The 23,793-nt window shown below is 35.9% G+C and overlaps 1 protein-coding gene across 1 annotated transcript in view; it reads left to right on the top strand.

The window, feature by feature from the left end:
• OCA2 (OCA2 melanosomal transmembrane protein) overlaps positions 1-23,793 on the top strand; it is a 575,033-nt gene that overhangs the window by 274,487 nt on the left and 276,753 nt on the right. Inside the window, exon 18 of the mRNA XM_056808519.1 lies at positions 17,704-17,831. Coding sequence (XP_056664497.1) covers positions 17,704-17,831 — 128 coding nt within the window. The remainder of the gene's footprint in view (positions 1-17,703; positions 17,832-23,793) is intronic.

Raw genomic sequence — 23,793 nt, 5'->3', positions numbered from 1 at the left:
AAGTTTTGAATGTGGACCTGGAGACTATTCTTTGTCTAGGGCTAGATTAGCTAAATTCAGAGAAGACTATCATTAGAAGGTTAGATGCAGCATCTCATTAAGATGGTCTGCTTTAGAATTTGAGGAAATTTTCAGTAGAAAGATGACTCACAATTACAAATGGAAAGATCCTTCATGTCAAAAATATTGGGGATATTGAATAGAGAAGAAGGTGAGAGTGGTGGGTTGTTGGTGGGGAAAACATGGTAATTATTTAGAAATATTTGAAAACTACCATGTGAGAGAATAATTAAACTTGTGCTGTATAAGTGGGTTGAGATGGAACTTGAATAGAATAGGATGGTAGGATTTGACTCATCAACTTTTTTTTTTCATTTATTTACTGTCTCCTCTTTATTTATTTATTTTTTAACTTTTAAACATTATTTTATTTGGTCATTTCCAAACATTATTCACTGGAAACAAAGATTATTTTCTTTTCCTCCACCCCCCTCCCGCCACCCCTCCCATAACCTATTGCACTGGGTATCACATGTGTCCTTGCTCTGAACCCATTTCCATGTTGTTGGTATTTGCATTAGGGTGCTCATCTAGAGTCTCTCCTCAATCATATCCACTCAACCCCTGTAGTCAAGCAGTTGCCTTTCCTTGGTGTTGTTACTTCCACCATTTGTCCTCTGATTATGGGTAGTGTTTTTTCTCTTAGATCCCTGCAGATTGTTCAGGGATATTGCATTGACACACTGGAGAAGTCCATTATGTTTGATTGTACCACAGTATATCAGTCTCTGTGTACAATGTTCTCCTGGCTCTGCTCCTTTCACTCTGTATCACTTCCTGGAGATTGTTCCAGTCTCCATGGAATTCCTCTACTTTATTATTCCTTTTAGCACAATAGTATTCCATCATCAACATATACCACAATTTGTTTAGCCATTCCCCAATTAAAGGGCATCCCCTCATTTTCCAATTTTTTTGCCACCACAAAAAGCTCAGCTCTGAATATTCTTGTACAAATCTTTTTTCCTTATTATCTCTTTGGTGTACAAACCCATCAGTGCTATGGCTGGATCAAAGGATAGACAGTCTTTTATCACCCTTTGGGCATACTTCCAAATTGCCCTCCAGAATGGTTGGATCAATTCATAACTCCACCAGCAATGCATTCATGTCCCAACTTTGCCACATTCCCTCCAGCATTCATTACTTTCCATAGCTGTCATGTTAGCCAATCTTCTAGGTGTGAGGTGATACCTCAGAGTTGTTTTGATTTGCATCTCTCTGATTAAAAGAGATTTGAACACTTTTTATGTGCTCATTAATAGTTTTGATTTCTTTAACTAAAAACTGCCTATTCATGTCCCTTGCCCATTTATCAATTGGAGAATGGCTTGATTTTTGGTACAACTGGTTTAGCCCTTTATAAATTTGAGTAATTAGACCTTTGTCCGAGGTTTTTGTTATGAAGATTGTTTCCCAATTTGTTGCTTCCTTTCTAATTTTAGTTACATTGGTTTTGTTTGTACAAAAACTTTTTAATTTGATGTAGTCAAAATTATTTATTTTACATTTTGTGACTCTTTCTAAGTCTTGCTTGGTTTTAAAATCTTTCCCTTCCCAAAAGTCTGACATGTATACTATTCTGTATTCACATAATTTACTTACAGTTTCCTTCTCTATATTCAAGTCATTCACACATTCTGAGTTTAAATTGGTGTAGGTTGTGAGGTGTTGATCCAAACCTAATCTCTCCCACACTGTCTTCCAATTTTCCCAGCAGTTTTTATCAAATAGTGGATTTTTGTCCCAAAAGCTGGGGGTCTTTGGGTTTGTCATAGACTGTCTACCTGAGGTCACTTACCCCAAATCTATTCCACTGATCCTCCTTTCTGTCTCTTAGCCAGTACCAAAATGTTTTGATGACCACTGCTTTGTAATATAGTTTGAGATCCAGGACTGCAAGGCCACCTTCCTTTGTATTTTTTTTCATTATTTCCTTGGATATCCTTGATCCTTTGGTCTTCCAAATGAACTTTTTAATGTTTTTTTCTAATTCATTAAAATTTTTTTTTGGTAGTTCAATGGGTATGGCACTAAATAGATAGATAAGTTTGGGTAGGATGGTCATTTTTATTATGTTAGCTCATCCCACCCATGGGTAATCAATGTTTTTCCAATTGTTTAGATGTAGCTTTAATTGTGTGGAGAGTGTTTTGTAGTTGTGTTCATATAGTTCCTGTGTTTGTCTCAGCAGATAGATTCCTAAATATTTTATATTGTCTAGGCTGATTTTAAATGGAATTTTTCTTTCTAATTCTTGCTGCTGAACTGGGTTGGAGATATATAGAAATGCTGATGACTTATGCGGGTTTATTTTGTATCCTGCAATTTTGCTAAAGTTGTTGATTATTTCGACTAGTTTTTTGGTTGATTCTCTAGGATTCTTTAAATAGACCATCATATTATGCACAGAGTGACAGCTTGGTTGCTTCATTGCCAGTTTGAATACCCTCAATTTCTTTTTCTTCTCTAATTTTTACTGCTAGTGTTACTAGTACAATGTTAAATAATAAAGGTGATAATGGGCATTCTTGCTTTACTCCTGATCTTATTGGGAAGGCTTCTAGTTTATCCCCATGGCAGATGATGTTTGCTGATGGCTTTAGATATGTACTGTATATTATTTTTAGGAACGGTCCTTCTATTCCTATACTTTCTAGTGTTTTAAATAGGAATGGGTGTTGTATTTTATCAAAGGGTTTTTCTGCATCTATTGAGAAAATCATGTGATTGTTGTTGATTTGCTTGTTAATATGGTCAATTATGTGGATGGTTTTCCTAATGTTGAACCATCGTTGCATTCCTGGTATGAATCCTACCTGGTCATAATGGATAACCCTTGTGATTACTTGCTGGAATCTTTTTGCTAGTATCCTATTTAAGATTTTTGTATCTATATTCATTAGGGAGATTGGCCTATAGTTTTTTTTCTCTGTTTTTGACCTGCCTGGCTTTGGGGTCATGTTTGTGTTGTAAAAAGAATTTGGTAGAACCCCTTCTTGGCTTATTCTATCAAATAGTTTGTATAATATTGAGATTAGTTGTTCTTTGAATGTTTGATAGAATTCATCTGTGAATCCATAGGTACCTGGGCATTTTTTTCTTAGGGAGTTCTTTGATGACTTGCTCAATTTCTTTTTCTGATATGGGGGTGTTTAGATAATTTATTTCTTCTTCTTTTAGTCTAGGCAATTTATATTTTTGAAAGTATTCATCCATATCTCCTAGATTGCCATATTTGTTGCCATATAATTGGGCACAATAGTTTTTAATGATTGCCTTAATTTCCTTTTCATTAGAGGTGAGGTCTCCCTTTTCATCTTGGATACTGTCAATTTGGTTTATATCTTTCCTTTTTTAAATTAGACTGACTAGTACTTTGTCTATTTTATTTGTTTTTTTCAAAGTTCTAGCTTCTAGTCTTATTTATTACATCAATAGTTCTTTGACTTTCAATTTTATTGATTTCTCCTTTGATTTTTAGGATCTCTAATTTAGTCTTCATCTGAGGATTTTTAATTTGTTCACTTTCTAGTTTTTTAATTTCCATGCCCATTTTATTGACCTCTGCCCTTCTTAATTTGTTTATATAAAAACCGAAGGGTATAAATTTGTCTCTGAGTACTGCTTTGGCTGCATCCTATACGTTTTGAAAGGATGTCTCACCATTGTCATTTACTTCAATGAAGTTATTGTTTCTATGATTTATTCTTTAACTAGCCGGTTTTAGAGAATCAAATTGTTTAATTTCCAATTAATCTTTGATTTGCCTCTCCATGTACCCTTACTAATTAGTATTTTCATTGCATTGTGGTCTGAGAAGGTTGAATTTATTATTTCGGCTCTTTTGCACTAGTTTGCAATATTTTATGCCCTAATATATGGTCAATTTTTGTGAATGTACTATCTTCTGCTAAAAAGGTGTATTCCTTTTTGTCCCTATTTATTTTTCTCCACATGTCTACTAACTCTAATTTTTCTAAGATTTTATTCACTCCTCTCTCCTCTTTCTTATTTATTTTTTGGTTTGATTTATCTAGTTCAGTTAGAGGAAGGTTCAGGTCTCCCACTAGTATAGTTTTTCTATCTGTTTCATATTTGAGTTCCTCTAGTTTCTACTCTAGAAATTTGGATGCTATGCCATTTGGTGCATACATATTGAGTACAGATATTTTCCCATTGTCTATACTGACTTTTATCAGGATATAATTACCTTCCCTATCTTTTTTAACCAGATTTATTTTTACTTTGGCTTTGTCATATATCATGATTGCGACTCCTGCCTAATTTTTATCAGTTGATGCCCAATAGATTTGGTTCCATCCTCTTACTTTCACCCTATGCTTATCTACCTTCCTCATGTGTGTTTCTTGCAGACAGCATATGGTAGGGTTTTGGATTCTGATCCACCCTGCTATTTGCTTGCGTTTTATGGGTGAGTTCATTCCATTCACATTCAGAATTATGATTACTAGCTGTGTATTTCCCAGCATTTTGATTTCTAGTCCTGGTCCTGCCTTTTCTTCTTTCATTATTTCCTTCTATACCAATATTTGTTTTTAATGGGTCCCCCTAATTCCCACCAGTATTTTACTTCCCTTTCTACCCCCTTCCCTTCTTATTCCCCTCCTTATTTTCCTTGTAATCTTCCTAAAATTACCACCCTACCCTCTCCCTCCCTTGTACTGATTCCCTCCCCACCACACCATTTGTTACCCTTCTACTCCCCTATAGGGCTCAAATCTGTTCTCTGCCCCAAATGGATTGGATTTTTCTTCCCTCTTTGGGTAAAGTTCAAAGCTCATAAGAGTAAAAAATTTCCTATCTCTGACCTCTTTACCCTTCCAGTGTATTGATGTTCTCCCCCCCTCCCTCCATGATCTTCTTTGTGACATATAAATTTACCCCCATTTGTTTCTATTCCCATTTCTTTTAGTATTAAAATGTGTTGTGTGTGTGGGTGTGTGTGTACACACACACACCCACACACACATTTTTGAATGCATACATCTATATACCTATTTATGCCTTGTCCTTTCATCCTATAGAGTTTGTCACTGTTCCCTCTAAGTGTAATTCTTCTAGCTACCCAGGTGATAACAACAGTTTTTTAGAGTTACCAATGACTTTTCTTACAGTGTTACATATCATTTTAAGTGATTGAGTCTTAATTTTTTTTTGCTTTTTGTTTTGTTTTTCTTTTCCCCCTTTTTTAATTACCTTTTGATGATTCTCTTGAGTGCTGTACTTGGACATCAAATTTTCTGTTCAGTTCTGGTCTTTTTTTTAACAAGTTCTTGGAATTCTTGTATTTTGTTGAATGACCATACTTTCCCCTGCAAGAATATAGTTAGTTTTGCTGGATAGTTGATTCTTGGTTGTAGACCTAGTTCCCTTGCTTTCTGGAATATCATATTCCATGCCTTTTGGTCCTTCAGTGTGGATCCAGCCAGATCCTGTGTTATCTTCACTGTGGTTCCATGGTATCTGAGTGATTTCTTCTTGGCACCTTGTAATATCTTTTCTTTGGTCTGATAGTTCTTGAGTTTGGGTATAATATTCCTGGGTGTTGTCAGTTGGGGATTAAGTACAGGAGATGATCTGTGGATTCTTTCAATCTCCACTTTTCCATCTTGTTCTAGGATATTGGGGCAGTTTTCTTGAATAATTTCCTGTAGTATGATGTCCAGGCTTTTTCTTTTGTCATGGTCTTCTGGTAGAACAATGATTCTTAAATTGTCTCTCCTCGAAGGATTTTCTAAATCCTCTGTTTTGTGGATGAGATGCTTCATATTTTCCTCAATTTTTTCATTCTTTTGGATTTGTTTTATAGTGTCCTACTGCCTTGTGAGGTCACTTAATTCCAGTTGTTGTATTCTGGTTCTTTAAGACAGGATTTCATTTCTGGCTTTTTGGTTGTCCTTTTCCTTCTGGTCTGATTTTCTTTGGAGATCATCTTTCATCCTCTTTACCTCATCTTTCAACTTCTTTGTCTCATTTTTCATCTTCCTTTCCTCATCTTTCATCTCCTTTGCCACATTTTCCAGCCGGTTGATTTTGGCTTTCAGGACACTATTTTCTCATTTTAGTTCAAGTGCCTCTGTTTCCACATGACTTATCTTAGTTTTTAAGTTCTTTTCCCAATTGTTTTCAGCCTCTCTTAATTGTGTTCAGAGTTCTTCCACAACCTGTATCCATTTCACTGGGGTTTCTGATTTATTGTTTGTTGAACCCTCCCCCTCTGTTCCGTTGGCTGTGTAGAAGGTGTCTATTATAATTTCTTTCTTATTTTTCTGCTGTTTGCTCATATTTGCCCCTTCTTTGCTCCCTGTATTTGCCTGTGCTCTTGCTCCTCTCATTTTTTTTTGTTTTGGGGCTTTGTCAGACCTCTCAGTGCAGTCTGTGAGGGAGGAGTTTGAGCTTCCCTTTCCTCTGGAGGCTTTTGATGGGATTAAGTTCAACTGCATTGGACCCTAAGTGCTCTGAGGCCAAAACCTTCTGGAAGGCTGGAGCCAAATGGAAGGTCTGGAGCCAAATGGAAGGTCTCAGCCACCCAGGTTCTCTCCAGTTCTCTACAGCTGCTTCCCCACTGCCTGTGTTCGATGCTCTGAGTCTGGCATAACTCTGCTTGCATGGTACACTCTCTAGTCTAGTACCTTTGCATGCCCAGAGGTTCCTCTCCTTGCTGGAAGCCAAGCAATTTGGGGGGAGGGGGGCCCTGGTCTCCCTGAGCTCTGAGGACTCCTGTTGGGATTAAGTTCAACTGGTTTGAGCTAGTTGTGCCCTGAGGCAAAAATCTCCGGTATGGCTGGAGCCAAATGGAAGGACCCAGTGGCCCAGGCTACCAGCTCTTCAATCTCTCTCTGGCTGCTTCCCTGCCACCTGTGTTGGATGCTCTGATCCTGGCACAGCCCTGCTCATGAGGTACATTCTCTAGTCCAGTACCTTTGCCTGCTCAGAGATTCCCACTGCCACTGGGGGCTCAGTGCTCTCTGTGTGGGGGAGAGGGGTCCTGTGACCTTCCTTCTGCCTTCCCCTTAAACTCGAGTGTTCTCAGATTCCAGCTTTTTTTGTTGGGGCGTACCTTTTGGATTGAGTCCACAGGAGGATTCCTTGCCTCTCTTTTGTTGTTAGGTTTGATTCTCAGTCCCCTAGGAGCATTCAGTTTGTGATTATTAAGGAAGGGTATTCCAAGGTCTGAACTATTGCTGCTCCTAAGCTGCCATCTTCCTGGAACTCCTCCCTCATCAACTTTTCAAAAATGTGTTGTTCAGTCATCTGTTATGTCCTACTCTTCATTACCTCATTTGGGGTTTTCTTAGCAAAAATACTGTAGTGGATTTCCATGTATTTCTCCATCTCATTTTATAGGTGAAAAGAACAAGTTTAAGTTATTTTCCCAGAGTCATCTAGCTACTAAGGAACTGAGGTCATATTTGAACTCAGGAAGATGAGTCTTTCTGACTTAAGGTTGAGTACTCTCCACTGTGCCATTTTATTTGCCCCTTCCAAAATTTAGAGCTGTCCAGAAATGGGTAACAGCTACCTCTTGAATTTCTCTGCTTCTTATTAAAAGGCTTTCCATGCCTGCCCTTTGATCCAGCCATACCACTGCTGTGTTTGTATCCCAAAGAGATAATAAGGAAAAGTACTTGTACAAGAACATTCATAGCCACACTCTGTGGTGGCAAAAAATTGGAAAATGAGGGGATGCCCTTTGTTTGGGAAATGGCTGAACAAATTGTGGTTATCTGTTGGTGTTGGAATACTATTGTGCTCAAAGGAGTAATAAAGTGGAGGAATTCCATGTGAACTGGAACAACCTCCAGGAATTGATGCAGAACAAAAGGAGCAGAACCAGGAGAATGTCATACACAAAGACTGAAAAATTGTGGCACAAACATAATGGACTTCTCTATTAGTAGGAATGCAATGATATAGAACAATTCTGAGGGACTTATGAGAGAGAACACTATCCACATCCAGAGAAAGAATTGTGAGAGTAGAAACACAGAAGAAAAAAATTTTCCTTAATCACATGGTTCATATCATGTCTCTATGACTGGAGACATATACTCTGAATGATCACTCTATTGCAAATATTAATAATATGGAAGTGGGTCTTGATAAGACCCAGTTGAATTGTTCATTGACTATAAGAGAGGGGAGGCTGGAGGGGAGGGAAAACATACAAATCATGTAACCATGGAAAAATATCCTAAATTAATTAATTAAATTAAAAAAAAAAGCCTTCCAACATGAGTTGAATGACTGGTCAGCCATCAGGAATGTTGAAAAAGATTCTTTAGAGTGAGAGATTGGTACATTCTCTTCTGCATCTAAATTGAATTGAATTGTATAATTCAAGGACTGACTCTATAAAAGTATGAAATATTTTGGACCTGGTTTCAATTAATATATAATTTTTAAAAAAGTTTCCTCATTAGTGTGACACATGGTGAACTCAAACTTATTAACCACTGTGAACCAATTCTTTCTCAATTCATTTATACTCTCCCATTTCCTGCTCTCTTGGTCTTTGGAAGTGCATTTCTAGCTCTCTGTGCTTCAGTGAAACTGGAAATTCTGTCCTTGGAGGGTGGAAGAACTATTGATGAAAGTAACATGGTTAAGCGTGTAACACTTTGATAGACTCAGCACCCATTGAATATAATTTGCTGGATATCATTTTGAGGTGCCTGAAATTTACAGGTTATTTTAGTCTTTGTCCATCTCTTCTTGCCGAGACTGCTTTTCTTCCTCTCAAGAAAGGTAATAAATGATATATTAAGCTGACAAACCCAGCAGTTCATTTAAGAAATTGTAATAGAGTCTGAGGCTGGAAATTGCAATGTTAACACCTACAGTCTCACTTACTCTTTTTTTCCTCGAGTGTCATAAAGGAATCAAGTGAGCACAGAATGTGTAGTCTGTGATAAAAGCCAGAAGGATTATTACCAGTTACATGGCCCAAGCTAGTTCTTCTCTTGCTCTTCTGTGAAAGGAGCAGACACTCTGTGGTCAACATGTCTACAGACAGCCAGCTTGCCTGCAGCGTCAGTTCCAAGAGCTGAAATCTAAAGAAAGTCTTGTTTAAGGAAAAAATAAGACTTCATTGAGTTTCTGACAGCTTGTAATAAGACAAAACAATCTGAATATATAGTTTGAAGTTGTGGGAACTAAAGTAGAATTTATAAAGTACTTTGTGTCTGACTTCAGGCCAGAAAATGGTTTCTACCTAGGGAAATATAGGCATCACAAAATGATGAGGCAACTAGAACTATAGAGAGCAGAATTTTAGAAAGAAATTTCCAAAGCCTGACTTTTTATAAAAATTGAGGAAATGTTTGTGAGGAAATACTTTAAAAATTGAGGAAATGTTTGTGGTTTTCAGAATGCAAGGAGATAATCTCTGAGATGTTTTATTATTCATTTTAGAAAAAGAAACTACTGCATCAGACACTTTTCTTATTTGCAAAGGGACAATTCAAAAAACATGATCAAGATATACTATATAATTATAGAATCTTAGATTTATGAGCTGGAAGGAACCTTAGAAACCCTCTGATCTAGCTGCTAATTTTTATAGATTAGTAAACTGTGAACTGCTGAGGCTAGAAGACTTACCCTGTAGACTTGTAGAGGAGAGAGACGGGGGGGGGGGGGGGTGAGGGGTGAAGAGAGAGACAGAGGCATAGAGAAAGTGAGAGATTTGACTAAGCACTGATTTTGTACTAGGACTTGGACTAAGAGTCGGAAATACAAAAATGAGAAAATTAGTTGATCCTTACTCTTAAGGAGCTTACTTTTAATGGGGGAATGTAACACCCAAAGGGGAAGCATAAATGAGGGCTGGACTTACATGTGCGGGGGAAGGTAATCAGTGTAGAAAAGTGATCATGGAAGAAAGTGAACAATGTGGTTGCAATGTCTGATGATATAGTGGTTGCTTTATAAGGATTTCTTATGGATCTTTTAGCCAGTATGGTGGATCCTGTGGTTCCTTTCTCAGTAACATTTTTAAATGCTTAGAACTTTCAGGATTACAAAGAAAACAAATCACACTGAAATACAGTTATCAAGATATATTTTAAAAGTTCATACATTCCCAATTTAAATATTATAGCTGAAAGAGACTGTAGAGTTTAGTTCAACTCCTTCATTTTATGTATAAGTGAATGGAGGTCCAGTGACTTTCACAAGGTAACAGATATAGTGGTGACAGAGCCTGTAGTAGAATTAGGTTCTATGGCTCCAAGTTTAGTGCTCTATACATTAGACCATAATAGTTTATTTCTATTATAAAAACATAGAAAAGGAGTTTTATTTGTTGTTAATGTTGTTCAATCTTGTCCAACTCTTCATGACCTCATTTGTGGTTTTCTTGGCAAAGCTACTGAGATAGTTTCCTATTTCTCTCTTCAGTTCATATTAAAAATGAGGAAATGGACACAGGGCTAAGTGATTTGTCCAGTTACATAACTAGGAAGATTGTTTGAGGCTACATATGGACTCAGAAAGATGAGTCTTCCTGACTCCAAACCTATCTCTTTATCTACTATGCCTCCTAGCTGCCCCATTATTTTTTTGGCATCAACCAATCAGTTAATATTTATTGAAAAGCTGTTTGGGGATTCAGCTCCATCTTAGATGCTTTGGGGCATACCAAGAAAAACAACTCAAATTTATGTATGGGCCTGAAGATTTGTTTATAAAATATTTTCCTAACTCCCTGAGAAGGGAGTAGTGTTGATGTGATTTTAGTTTTTAAAATGAGGAAATGACTCAGAGAGGTTAAACAAATTCAATTAATTAACTTAAACCCAAGGAAGTACAAAAACAAAGTTTCATTTTTGAAAATTGTATTTAATTAGTCAATTTAGAATGTTATTCCTTGGTTACAAGAATCATTTTCTTTCCCATCCCTCCACCAACCCTTCCCCTAGCCAACACACAATTCCACTGGGTCTTACATGTGTCCTTGATCAAAACCTATTTTCATGTTGTTGATGTTTGCACTAGGATGTTCATTTGGAGTCTACATCCTCACTCATATCCCCCTCAACCCATGTAATCAAGCACTAGTTTTTCTTCTGTGTTTATACGTCCACTGTTTTTCCTCTGAATGTGGATAACGTTCTTTCTCATAAGTCCCTCTGAGTTGTTCAGGATCACTGAATTGTTACTAATGAAGAAGTCCATTACATTTGATTATACCACAGTGTATCAGTCACTGTGTATAATGTTCTCCTCATTCTCCTCCTCTCACTCTTCATCAATTCCTGGAGGTCATTCCAGTTTCCATGGAATTCATCCAGTTCATTATTCCTTAGAGCACAATAGTATTCCATCACCAACATATACTACAATTTGTTCAGCCATTCCCCAATTGAAGGGCATCCCCTCATTTTCCATTTTTTTGCTACAACAAAGAGCACAGATATGAATATTCTTGCACAAGTCTTTTTCCTTATTATCTATTTGGGGTTCAAACCCAGCAGTGCTATGGCTGGCTCAAAGGGCAGATAGTCTTTTATCTCCCTTTGGACATAGTTCCAAATTGCCCTCCAGAATGGTTGGATCAATTCACAACTCCACCAGCAATGCATTCATGTCCCTACTTTGCCACATCCCCTCCAGAATTCATTACTTTCCTTTGCTGTCATGTTGAACAATCTGCTAGGTGTGAGGTGATACCTTAGAGTTGTTTTGATTTGCATCTCTCTGATTATAAGAAATTTAGAACACTGTTTCATGTGCTACTTAATAGTTTAGATTTCTTTAACTGAAAATTGCCTATTCATGTCACTTGCCCATTTATCAATTGGGGAATGACTTGATTTTTTTTGTACAATTGATTTAGCTCTATATAAATTTGAGTAATTGACCTTTGTCAGAGGTTTTGGTTATGAAGGTTCCCCCCCCCCCATTTTTTGCTTCCCTTCTAGTTTTGGTTGCATTGGTTTTGTTTGTACAAAACCTTTTTAATTTAATGTAATCAAAATTATTTATTTTACATTTTCTGATTTTTTTCTAACTCTTTCTAACTCTTGCTTGGTCTTATAATCTTTCCTTTCCCAAAGATCTGACATGTATACTATTCACCTAATTTACTTATAGTTTCCTTCTTTATATTCAAGTCATTCACCCATTCTGAGTTTATCTTGGTGTAGGGTGTGAGATGTTGATCCAAACCTAATCTCTCCCATACTTTCTTCCAATTTTCCCAGAAGTTTTTTTTTTAATCAAATACTGGACTTTGGTCCCCAAAGCTGGGATCTTTGGGCTTACCATAGACTGTCATGCTGAGGTCTCTTACCCCAAGTCTATTCCACTGATCCTCCTTTCTGTCTCTTAGCCAGTACCATATTGTTTTGATGACCACTGCTTTATAGTATAGTTTGAAATCTGTGACAGCAAGACCACCTCCTTTCCCATTTTTTTTCATTAATTCACTAGGTATCCTTGAACTTTTGTTCTTCCAAATGAACTTTATTATGTTTTTTTCTAATTCAATGAAGAAGTTTTTTGGCAGTTTGATGGATATGGCACTAAATAAGTAAATTAGTTGGGGTAAGAATGTAATTTTTATTATATTAGCTCATCCTACCTATGAGCAATTAATGTTTTTCCAATTGTTTAGATCTAGCCTTAATTTTGTGGAGAATATTTTGTAGTTGTGATCATATAGTTCCTGTGTTTGTCTTGGCAAATAGATTCCTAAGTATTTTATATTCTCTAAGGTGATTTTAAATGGAATTTCTTTTTCTAATTCTTGCTGCTGAGATATGTTGGAAATAGATAGAAATGATGATGATTTATATGAGTTCATTTTGTATCTTGCAACTTTGCTAAAGTTGTTGATAATTTCTACTAGATTTTTAGACCATCATATCATCTGCAAAGAGTGATAGCTTTGTCTCCTCATTGCTTATTTTAATAACTTCAATTTCTTTTTCTTCTCTAATCACTACAGCTAGTGTTTCTAGTACAGTGTTAAATAATAGAGGTGATGATAGGCATCCTTGTTTCATTACTGATGTTATTGGGAAGGCTTCTAGTTTATCCCCATTGTAGATGATGTTTGCTGATGATTTTAGATAGATACTGTTTATTATTTTTAGGAAAGGCCCTTTTATTCCTATACTTTCTGGTGTTTTCACTCGGAATGGGTGTTGTATTTTTTCAAAGGCTTTTTCTGCATCTATTGGGATAATCGTGATTTTTGTTGGTTTGCTTGTTGATATGGTCAATTATGTGGATGGTATTCCTAATATTGAGCCATCATTGAATTCCTGTTATAAATCCCACCTGGTCATAATGAATAACCCTCTTGATCACTTGCTGGAGTCTTTTTGCTAGTATTCTATTTAAGACTTTTGCATCTATGTTCATTAAGGAGATTGGTCTCTATTTTTCTTTCTCTGTTTTTGAGCTGCCTGGCTTTGGAATCCTTACCATATTTGTGTTATAAAATGAATTTGGTAGAACTTCTTTGCTTATTCATTCAAATAGTTTGCATAATATTGGGATTAGTTGTTCTTTGAATGTTTGATAGAATTCATCTGTGAATCCATCTGGTCCTGGGGATTTTTTCTTATGGAGTTCTTTGATGGCTTGTTCAATTTCTTTTTCTGATATGGGGTTATTTAGGTATTTTATTTGTTTTTCTGTTAATCTAGGCAACTTATATTTTTGTAAACATTCATCCATATCACCTATATTGCCATATTTATTGCCATATAATTGGGCATAATAGTTTTTAATGATTGCCTTAATTTCCTTATCATTAGAGGTGAGGTCTCCCTTTTCATCTTGGATATTGTTAATTTGGTTTTCTCCTTTCCTTTTTTTAGATTGACCAGTACTTTTTCTATTTTATTTGTTTTCTAAAGTACTAGCTTCTAGTTTTGTTTATTAAATCAATAATTCTTTTACTTTCAACTTTATTAATTTCTCCTTTAATTTTTAGGATCCTTAATTTAGTTTTCATCTGAGGATTTTTAATTTGTTTACTTTCTAATTTTTTTTCCAATATACATGACCAATTCATTAACCTCTGCCCTCCCTAATTTGTTAATATATGAACTCAAGGATATACATTTCCTCCTAAGTATTGCTTTGGCTGCATCTCATATATTTTGAAAGGATGTCTCATCATTGTAATTTTCTTCAATGAAATTATTGTTTCTATGATTTGTTCTTTAACTGATTTTGGAGAATCATATTATTTAATTTCCAATTAATTCTTGATTTGCCTGTCCATGTACCTTTACTAATTATTATTTTCATTGCATTGTGACCTGAGAAGGTTGCATTTATTATTTCTACTCTTTTTGCACTTGTTTTAATGTTTTTATGCCCTCATACACGGTCAATCTTTGTGAATGTTCCATGTGCTACTGAAGAGGTGTATTCTTTTTTTGTCCCTATTTATTTTTCTCTACATATTTACTAACTGTATTTTTTTCTAAGATTCCATTCACTTCTTTTACCTCTTTCTTATTTATTTTTTGGTTTGATTTATCTAGTTCGGATAGAGTAAGTTTCAGGTCTCCTACTAGCATAGTTTTTCTGTATATTTCATCCTTGAGCTTCACCAATTTCTCCTTTAGACATTTGGATGCTATGCCATTTGGCACATACATGTTGTTTCCTCATTGTCTATAGTGATTTTTATCAGGATGTAATTACCTTCCCTGTCTCCTTTGACTATATCTATTTTTACTTTAGTTTTGTCAGATATCATGATTGCTATTCCTGCCTTCTTTTTCTCAGTTGATGCCCAATAGATTTTGCTCCATCCACTTACTTTTACCCTATGTGTGCCTACCATCCTTATGTGTGTTTCTTGTAGGTAGCATATGGTAGGGTTTTGGTTTCTAATCCACTCTGCTCTTCACTTGCATTTTATAGGTGAGTTCATGCCATTCATATTCAGAGTTATTATTACCAGGTGTGTATTTCCCAACATTTTGATTTCCACTTGCTGTCCTGAACTTTCTTCTTTAACTATTTCCTTCTAAAACAGTGTTTTGTTTTTAATCAATCCCCTTAATTCCCACCCTTATTTTACTTCCCTTTCTACCCCACTACCTTCTTATTCCCTTTTTATTTTCTTTAAAGTCTTTTAAACAACCCCCCCATCTTTTTCCCTTGCATTGCTTCCCTCCCCACATGTCCCTTTGTTACCCTTCTAATTCCCTATAGGGTGCAAATCAATTCTCTGCCCCAACCTATTTTATTGATCTCCCCTTCCTTGAGTGAATTTCAATGAATGGAATAACTGAGTATTTCCTATCTCTAATTTCTTTACCCTTCCAGTATATTGATGTTTTCCCACCCTTCCTGCCATGAGTTTCTTTGTGACATATAAATTTACACCATTTTGTTTCTTTTCCCATTTCTCTTAGTATTAACCTCTTTTTTTAAAACTCTAGTTGTATATATATATATATATGCATATATATATATATTTATGTGTACATATATCTATATACATATTTATGTCTTGGCATTTCATAATATACAATTTGTCACTGTTCCCTCTAATTATAATTCTTCTAGACATCCAGGTGATAATAACAATTTTTAAGAGTTACCAATATCCTATTTTCTTGTAGGGATGCATATCATTTAAACTTATTGGGTCCTTTAGAAAAAGTTTTTTTGTTTCATTTTATTTTGTTTTTTCCCCCTTTCCAAATTACCTTTCATATTTCTCTTGAGTTCTGTGTTTGGGCATCAAATTTTCTGTTCAGTTCTGGTTTTTCTTTACAAATGCTTGGAATTCTTCTATTTTATTAAATGACCGTACTTTCCCCTATAAGAAAATATTCAGTTTTGCTGGGTAGTTGATTCTTGGTTGTAGACCTAGTTTCCTTGCTTTCTAGAATCCATGCCTTTCAGTCCTTCAGTGTTGATGCAGCCAGATCCTGTGTTATCCTCACTGTAGTTCCATGGTATTTGAATGACATCTTCTTGGCAGCTTGTAATATCTTTTCTTTGGTCTGATAGTTCTTGAATTTGGCTATAACATTCCTGGGTGTTGTCAGTTGGGGATTAAGTACAGGAGGTGATCTGTGAATTCTTTCAATCTCAACTTTTCCCTCTTGTTTTAGAATCTTGGGGCTGTTTTCTTGGAATTTTTCCTGTAGGATGATATCCAGGCTTTTTCTTTTGTCATGGTCTTCTGGTAGACCAATGATTCTTAAGTTGTCTCTCCTAGAATGATTTTCTAAATCTTCTGTTTTGTGAATGAGGTCTTATATATTTTCCTCAATTTTTTCATTCTTTTGAATTTGTTTTTTAGTTTCCTGCTGCCTTGTGAAGTCACTTGCTTCTAATTGTTCTATTCTGATTTTTAAAGACTGAATTTCATCCCTGGATTTTTGGTCATTCTTTTCCTTCTGGTCTGATTTTCTTTGTATGTCATGTTTCATCTCCTTCTCATTTTCAAGCTTCTTAATTTTGTCTTTCAAGACACTATTTTCTGTTTCCACATGACTTATCTTGCTTTTTAAGTTCTTTTCCCAATTGTCTTAAGCTTCTCTTAATTGTGTTTTAAGTTCTTCCAAAGTCTGTGTTCAATTCAATGGAGTTCCTCTGTTTTCACTTGTTGTTCCTTGATCTGCCTCTGTTCCATTTGCTCTTTGTTCATTGCCTGTATAGAAGTTATTGATTATAATTTCTTTTTTCGTTTTCTGTTGTTTGCTCATATTTGTCCCTTCTTTCCCCACTGTAGATGCCTGTAGTCTTGCACCTCTCATTATAGGCTGGATCTGTGGGTTTGGGCTTTTCTGTCAGCCTTCACCCTTGGAATTTAGCAAGGCTCTCAGACCAGTCTATAAGGGAGGAGTGTTGGAGCTTGAGCTTCCCTGCCTTTTGAAGGCTTGATAAGATTAAACCCTGTGGAGCTGAACTTGCAAAGCTGGATGTGCTCTGAGGCTAAGACCTTGGGAAGGGGGGGCAATATGGAGTATCTAAGCTGTGATTTGGCTGCCTTCTTTGTGGTCCTCCTCCAGCTGCCTCCCTGCCACCTGTGTTCAAAGCCCTGAGCATGGCGCAGCTTTACCCACAAGGTACTCCCTCTTTACTAGCACCCTTGCCCACCCAGAGTTTTCAGCCAATGCTAGTGGCTCAGTACTGTAGGTGGGGGAGGGGTGCTGGGACCTTCCTTCTTCCTTCCCCTTAAATCTGAATGTTCTCAAATTCAGACTTTGGGGGGGGGCATGCCTTTTAATTTGAGTCCAGCAAGAGGGTTCCTTAACTCTGTACTGTTGTTATATTGGGTTTTCAGTCCCCTAGGAGCATTTGTTTTTAATTGGTGAGGAAGAGTTTTCAGAGGTCTGAACTTTCACTGCCTCTATGCCGCCATCTTGGATTCATCTTTGTACTATTTTTAAAAGAGAAAAAATAAAAAGTAATCCTAAACTGAATGATTTTTGTACCTTTTGTCTAATAATTGAGACAAAAATTACTTCATAGAGCCTGAATAATTTAATTGGATAATATCTGACAGTGATTTTTACTTTAGTTGCCAAGTTATCCTCCTATTAAAAATTACCCCAAATAAAAATTAAGTATTTTTTGTGGTTTGTGAATCATTGGAATATAAAAATGAAATACTTACTTATTTTTCAGGATGGATTGCAATTCTTGGGGCTATCTGGTTACTAGTATTAGCTGACATCCATGACTTTGAGATAATACTACATAGAGTGGAATGGGCCACACTTCTGTTCTTTGCAGCACTTTTTGTCCTAATGGAGGTAAGCATAATGGAGGTACAGCTCTACTGTAATTTTAATGTTCCCTTATCTTTTACATTCCATATTATAGAATATGGACTGAGTTTACAATGACATTTTGTGCACAATAATGGTCCTGGAAAAATAGGAGAATTACATACATATTTCATTCATTCATTCATCCATTTACTCATTCATCCATTCACTCATTCATTCATCTATTTAGCTTTTATTTATATCCCTAGGCAGATGCTTAATACATGCCTATTGATTGATTGATCAATTGATTGCTCATCAAGACTGACCATATCCAAAACACTTGCTTATGCATGGATTTCTAATCAAAAAGAGATTTCAACAGACATTGATAACTGATAACTGAACGCAAATTGGTGATGTTGGCATGACTTTGGTTCCTGAAGCTTGCAATTCTATTATCTGCTATGGTGTCAAGTTTGACATCAGGTAAATATGTGTCATAAAATGAATACCTAATATCAGTGTTTCTATGCTTTTGCATAGCATCTAGGCATGCTTGATATACGTATGCAAAAGGACTCCATTAGGAAAATGACTGAAGAACTTAGAATGTTTTGGTTTGTACTTTAAAAATGGTTGTTCAAAATTCATACCTGGCAAATAAGATATTCATCATCATATTATCTGCAGTGTATAATATTTTTCAGCCACAGCTGCTCCTATAGAGTATTTACTTAATTCCACTGGCTTCTGCTCTCTATTGGTAACAAGAATCCCCTCACTGACAAATTCATATATTCTTTAAATATTGAAGTTTACATATGTTTTATGATGTTTATTTTACTTATTTTGACAGTTTCTGAAAGCATACTCTTCCTCTGAGTGCAAGCAAAAAGCTAAAAATATCCATAGCAACCCAAAACTTCACTAAGAATGTAAGCAGAATTAAAAAAAGGAAAAAAAAAGATTCACTACTCCAATTTTCTGATAAATTTTCACTTTTCCCACAGATGCTTAGCTTAAATTTCATTTAAAACTACTCTAAAACAGGAAATAAAAAGCTGTAAAATTATAATGAGCAAACATTGCCCTAAAGAAGAAATATAAGGAAATATTTTCCTCTTTCCCCATCTCCTTTGCAGAGGTTTGGGGTATACAATTGTAGAAAATGGCATATAATGTTAGATTTTTTTCTGTTTGTCTATTGGTTTTGCTGGGTGGCACAATGGATTGAGGGCTGGACATGGAGGCAAGAAAATCTGAATTCAGATACTTTCTAACCTCAGCTGAGACCCTGAATAAATCACTTAACCTGTGTCTAAATTCAATTTTATCTATCATAAAATAGGGAAATGATTGTACTTAACTGATAAGGTTGTTGTGAAGATCAAATGAGATATTTGTAAAGCACTTAGCACAATGCTTGGCACATAGGTGCTTAATATATATTCTATTTTTTGTTTTCTTTAAAAAATTTTTTTTATGCAGGATGATTCTCTGGGAGGTGAAAAGGTAAGGAATACAAGGATAAATGTATGTAATAAAAATTAAAGATATCAATCTGTTTTAAGATGGAAAAAATAATGATCTAATTTCATCTGAAAGAAGAGCTTGCCAACTGAAGGAAACTCAGGAGAAATTGGAAGGTAGAACTTAGTTGAAAATAATGTAAATGTTAAAATTCTGTAAATCTCAGTCTTTGCAAGATGGGGGACTATAAGTGTGTGATATTGCATATGCAATAATAATGACTTGGTTGATGTGTTGGTTAGTTTTACTAACTCAACTTTTTTTCCAATTTTTATACCTATATAATTATAAAGGTAGCTGACATAAATGAGACATTAATATTTTATTATAGTAATAAATATATCATAATAGTTATATTTTTCTTGTTAATAAAACAATTGGTAAGAATTGATAAGCACTTAAACTCCTTTCTTACGTCTTATTTTTTTGTGTTCAAGACAAGCTTCTTTAACAGCTAAAGTTATATTTTGCATTTATATAATGGAATAATGAGCAAGTGAAGTCCCTTGTATAGATTCCTTCAAACCCATTTATCCTGATTATTAAGGTGGCTTTGTTTCACAGTGCTTGACAAATAGTAATTGTTGTTTTGGTAGTTTGATGTTTTTAGTCATATGTATCTCTTCATGACTGTTTTGGAGTTTTCTTGGCAAAGATGCTGGAGTGGTTTGCCGTTTGCTTCTTCAGTTCATTTTATATATGAGGAAACTGAAGTCAACAGGATTAAGTAATTTGCCAAGAGATGCACAGCTAGTGAGTGTTTGAAACTGGATTTTAATACAATTCTTCCTGACTCCAGGTCTGGCATAGAATGTGCATAGAATAGAGATTCTATGCACCACTTAGCTTTTACTAAATATGTTTATTGGTTAATTGAGGCATTGTGAAGCAGGGCATTGGAGGAAATTGCTAGGGATAAGAAGAAGGATAGAAAAGAAGGAAGAAAGGTAGAAAGACACATAAGTGCATAGATGGATAAATAGATAGACAGATAGATAGAACATTTATTAAGTATTTACTATATGCCAGGCACTGTGCTAAGATCTGTCAACACAAATAAAAGCAAGGGGAAAAAAAAGAACTGAATTAATTGAATCAGTTCCTTGATTCTCTTACTTTCTTTACTTATAGACTTTTCCTATTCTTTCATTTGAAGGTTTACCCCCCTAATTTTATACATACAATGCAAAGTGAAGAATTTTGATAATGCTGGTAATTTGCTCTAGATAAGCCACATTGCTCCTTATCAACTAGGTCATTCAGATTCACTTTGTATTTAAGCCTGAGTTATTGTGAAAAAGACTTCAGTTTTGTATTTCATTTGTGGATGAACATAGCAATAGAAAGGAAATAAGACAGAGCAGCCAAGGTAGCACAGTGCATAGAGTACCAGGCCTGGAGTCAGTAGCACCTGGGTTCAATTCTGGCTTCAGACACTTCCTAGCTGTGTGACCTTAAGCTAATCACTTAAACCTGATTGCCTAGCCCTTGCTGCTTCTTTGTTTTAGAAATGATTCTAAGACAGAAGGTAAGCAGATAAAAAAATTAAAGAAAGTAAGTAACACACGCTAAATTCTGAGGATGGTATAGGAGAAATACTCTTTCAAGTGTTGGTATCTTGAAAAAGATTTCTTAATTCAGTATCAATACACCTTCCCTTTCCTCCTCCTCCTTCTCCTCCTTCTCCTTCTCCTTCTCCTTCTCCTTCTCCTTCTCCTTCTCCTTCTCCTTCTCCTTCTCCTTCTCCTTCTCCTTCTCCTTCTCCTTCTCCTTCTCCTCCTTCTCCTTCTCCTTCTTTGACATTTAAAGTTGGGGGAACTTTCTTTTTTCTTTTTCTTTTTCATCCTTCAGTTATGCTACTTTCCTTTGGAAATATAATTGGCATTGGTATCAACATGATGCAAAACAAACAACACTGTATTGGATTCAGAAAAACTAAAGTAAAATTCCAGCTGGGCCACCTCATCCTTATGTATTCTTGGGCAAAACATTCAATCTATTTGAACTTTTTTTTTTCTTGCCTCTAAAATTAAGGGGTTACACTAATGATACTGGACCAGTGTCTACCTCTAAATATCCACCCTGTTAGTCAGAAGAAGCAATGTTTGGTAGCCATACATCAAACAACTGATGGATACAGATGCTAACAAGACATTCTGTCCTCAACACCATTGCTACATTTGTTTCCTATTGATATCTGGTACCTACCATATACTAATATAAGAATGATCATCTCAGTAATAACATTTCTTTGAGCATAAATATATTTTCTTCACAGTTGTGCTTAGATCTTCAATTTATTTGTAGACCAGAGTCTATGCCTTCTAATGCTTTTAAGTCATTTTCTTTATATGGCTCTACATCTTTCTTTGTAACTCTTGCCCACTAATATTCTTTTCTTGTGCTATCATATTTTATTAACATCTTACATAATTAGATGATCCAACTGGGTCAGAGTATTCTTGTCACAGTCATGTTGTGAGAAGCCTTTGAATCCCAGCTTTGTCTCAGCATATAGCCTTGTCCTATAAGCAGTGTCCTGGTGATGTGTTCTAAGTAGTTTTTTCCGTTACAAAGTACTACATTTGGAGAATTGCCAAGCAGTTTTCTTTCGACTCTACATCTTGACAGTGCAGATTGGGAGCAAATGCATGCCTCTTTGAGATAGGCAGGTGGTTATTTAACAAAGTTTATAGCCTTTGCCTTTACCCCTGTACCCCCAAATATTATATAGCAGAGGGAGCTGACAAACATACTGGGTAATTGGACCTAGGGAGCAGGGTGTTGCTAAGAACAGAGCTGTCACTGACTTGTTGATGGAGTCATTGTCCCCCAATTCCTGTGATGTACTCTGTGCCTTGACTTTAAACCCTGGGCAGCATGTTGCACCATTTGGCACATATGGTTTTCCTGAAAACATCAAACAATGCAGAGGTTATCACTCAGGAGCACCAAACAGCTGTAGCTACACAATTCCAAAGTGAAGAAAACTCACCAGCACTTTTTCATAGATAATCACCTCTAGTAGCAATGGTGAAAGACAGAAGGACAATTTAATTCAACAGTTATTAAGTATCTGGTATATACACTATTCTAGGGTATGAGACTACAAAGGCAAAACCAAAACCAAAAACAACTTGTCTCTGCCTTCTGAAAGCTTATGTACAACCGATATACTACAGATGCCAATTTACACATAAGCCAATGGCTTAGCTATCCTTTTTTAATGTGGTATCAATTGGGATGCACAAACATAGAGGGAAAAGGAGCTAGCTTTTGGCACTCAGTCAGAATGGGTTGATATCAGTTAAACTCTCTTCCAGTATAAGCAGTATAAAGAACTAATGGTAAGCAAACTCTGGCTTCAATATTGTGTCCATTTGCCTATCTTTGCATTGGTAGGTTATTGGGAATTAAACATACTGTAATCCAATTTTGAGATGTTCACAGGGTCCTTTGAATCCATTAATTGCTTTCCTGTAAAAGTGGGATATTGTCATCTCTTTTTTTGGTCAGGGAAAAGAAGGTAAAAAAGAAATAAGCATTTATTAAGTGCTTTTCATATGCCAGGCATTACAAAAGTTTTTCTATGTGATCCTCACAACAAGCCCTGTTGTTAGGAAGTAAGTGCTATTATGATTCTTATTTTATAGGTGTGGAGGCAGAGAGGGTTTAAATGACTAACTCAGGGTCACACAGCTAGTGTCTCAAGTCAAATTTGAACTTTCTTCCTGATTCCAAGCCCATTGTTCTATCCACAATAGCATCTAGCTGCTCAAGGTCCCAAGACAGAATTAGTTACTGATTTGAACATATAGCAGGTGCTTAATTAATGCTTATTGACTTGACTATAATAAAGGTACACCAAAGATTTTTGTAAAGGGCTCAACAATTGTCACCAACTTTGTGACAGAATCTTCCCTCCCAGACCTATGCACAAAAACCTCAAGCAGCTCAATGTGCAATATTCTTCTAAAGAATGCACAGTATTTAAAGATATGCAGATGCAAATGCATGAGAAAATCAACCAAACTTCCTAACAACAGGGGGCAGTGAGGCTCACATAGAAAAACTTTTGTAATGCCTGGCATATGAAAAGCACTTAATAAATGCTTATTTCTTTCTTACCTTCCTTTCCCTGACCAAAGAGAGAGAGAGAGAGAGAGAGAGAGAGAGAGAGAGAGAGAGAGAGAGAGAGAGAGAGAGATGACAATGTTGCACTATTACAGGAAAGCAATTAATGGATTCAAAAGACCCTGTGAACATCTCAAAATTAGATTACAGGATGTTTAATTCACAATAACCTACCAATGCAGAGATAGGCAAATGGGCACAATATTGAAGATGTACTACCCTCCCACAATGAAGTCTGCCTAATTTTCTCTCTCTCCTCTAAACATGATCATCTCTATATAGTACAAAGGAACAACAGTTCAGAGAGTATGTTCAATCTGCTTACTTTTATAAGCTATTT

Source organism: Monodelphis domestica, chromosome 8 (assembly GCF_027887165.1).
Source record: "Monodelphis domestica isolate mMonDom1 chromosome 8, mMonDom1.pri, whole genome shotgun sequence".
In the NCBI taxonomy this organism is placed as follows: Eukaryota; Metazoa; Chordata; class Mammalia; order Didelphimorphia; family Didelphidae; genus Monodelphis; species Monodelphis domestica.
Note: the sequence above shows the minus strand (reverse complement) of the source record. Positions and strands in the feature narration are given on the sequence as shown.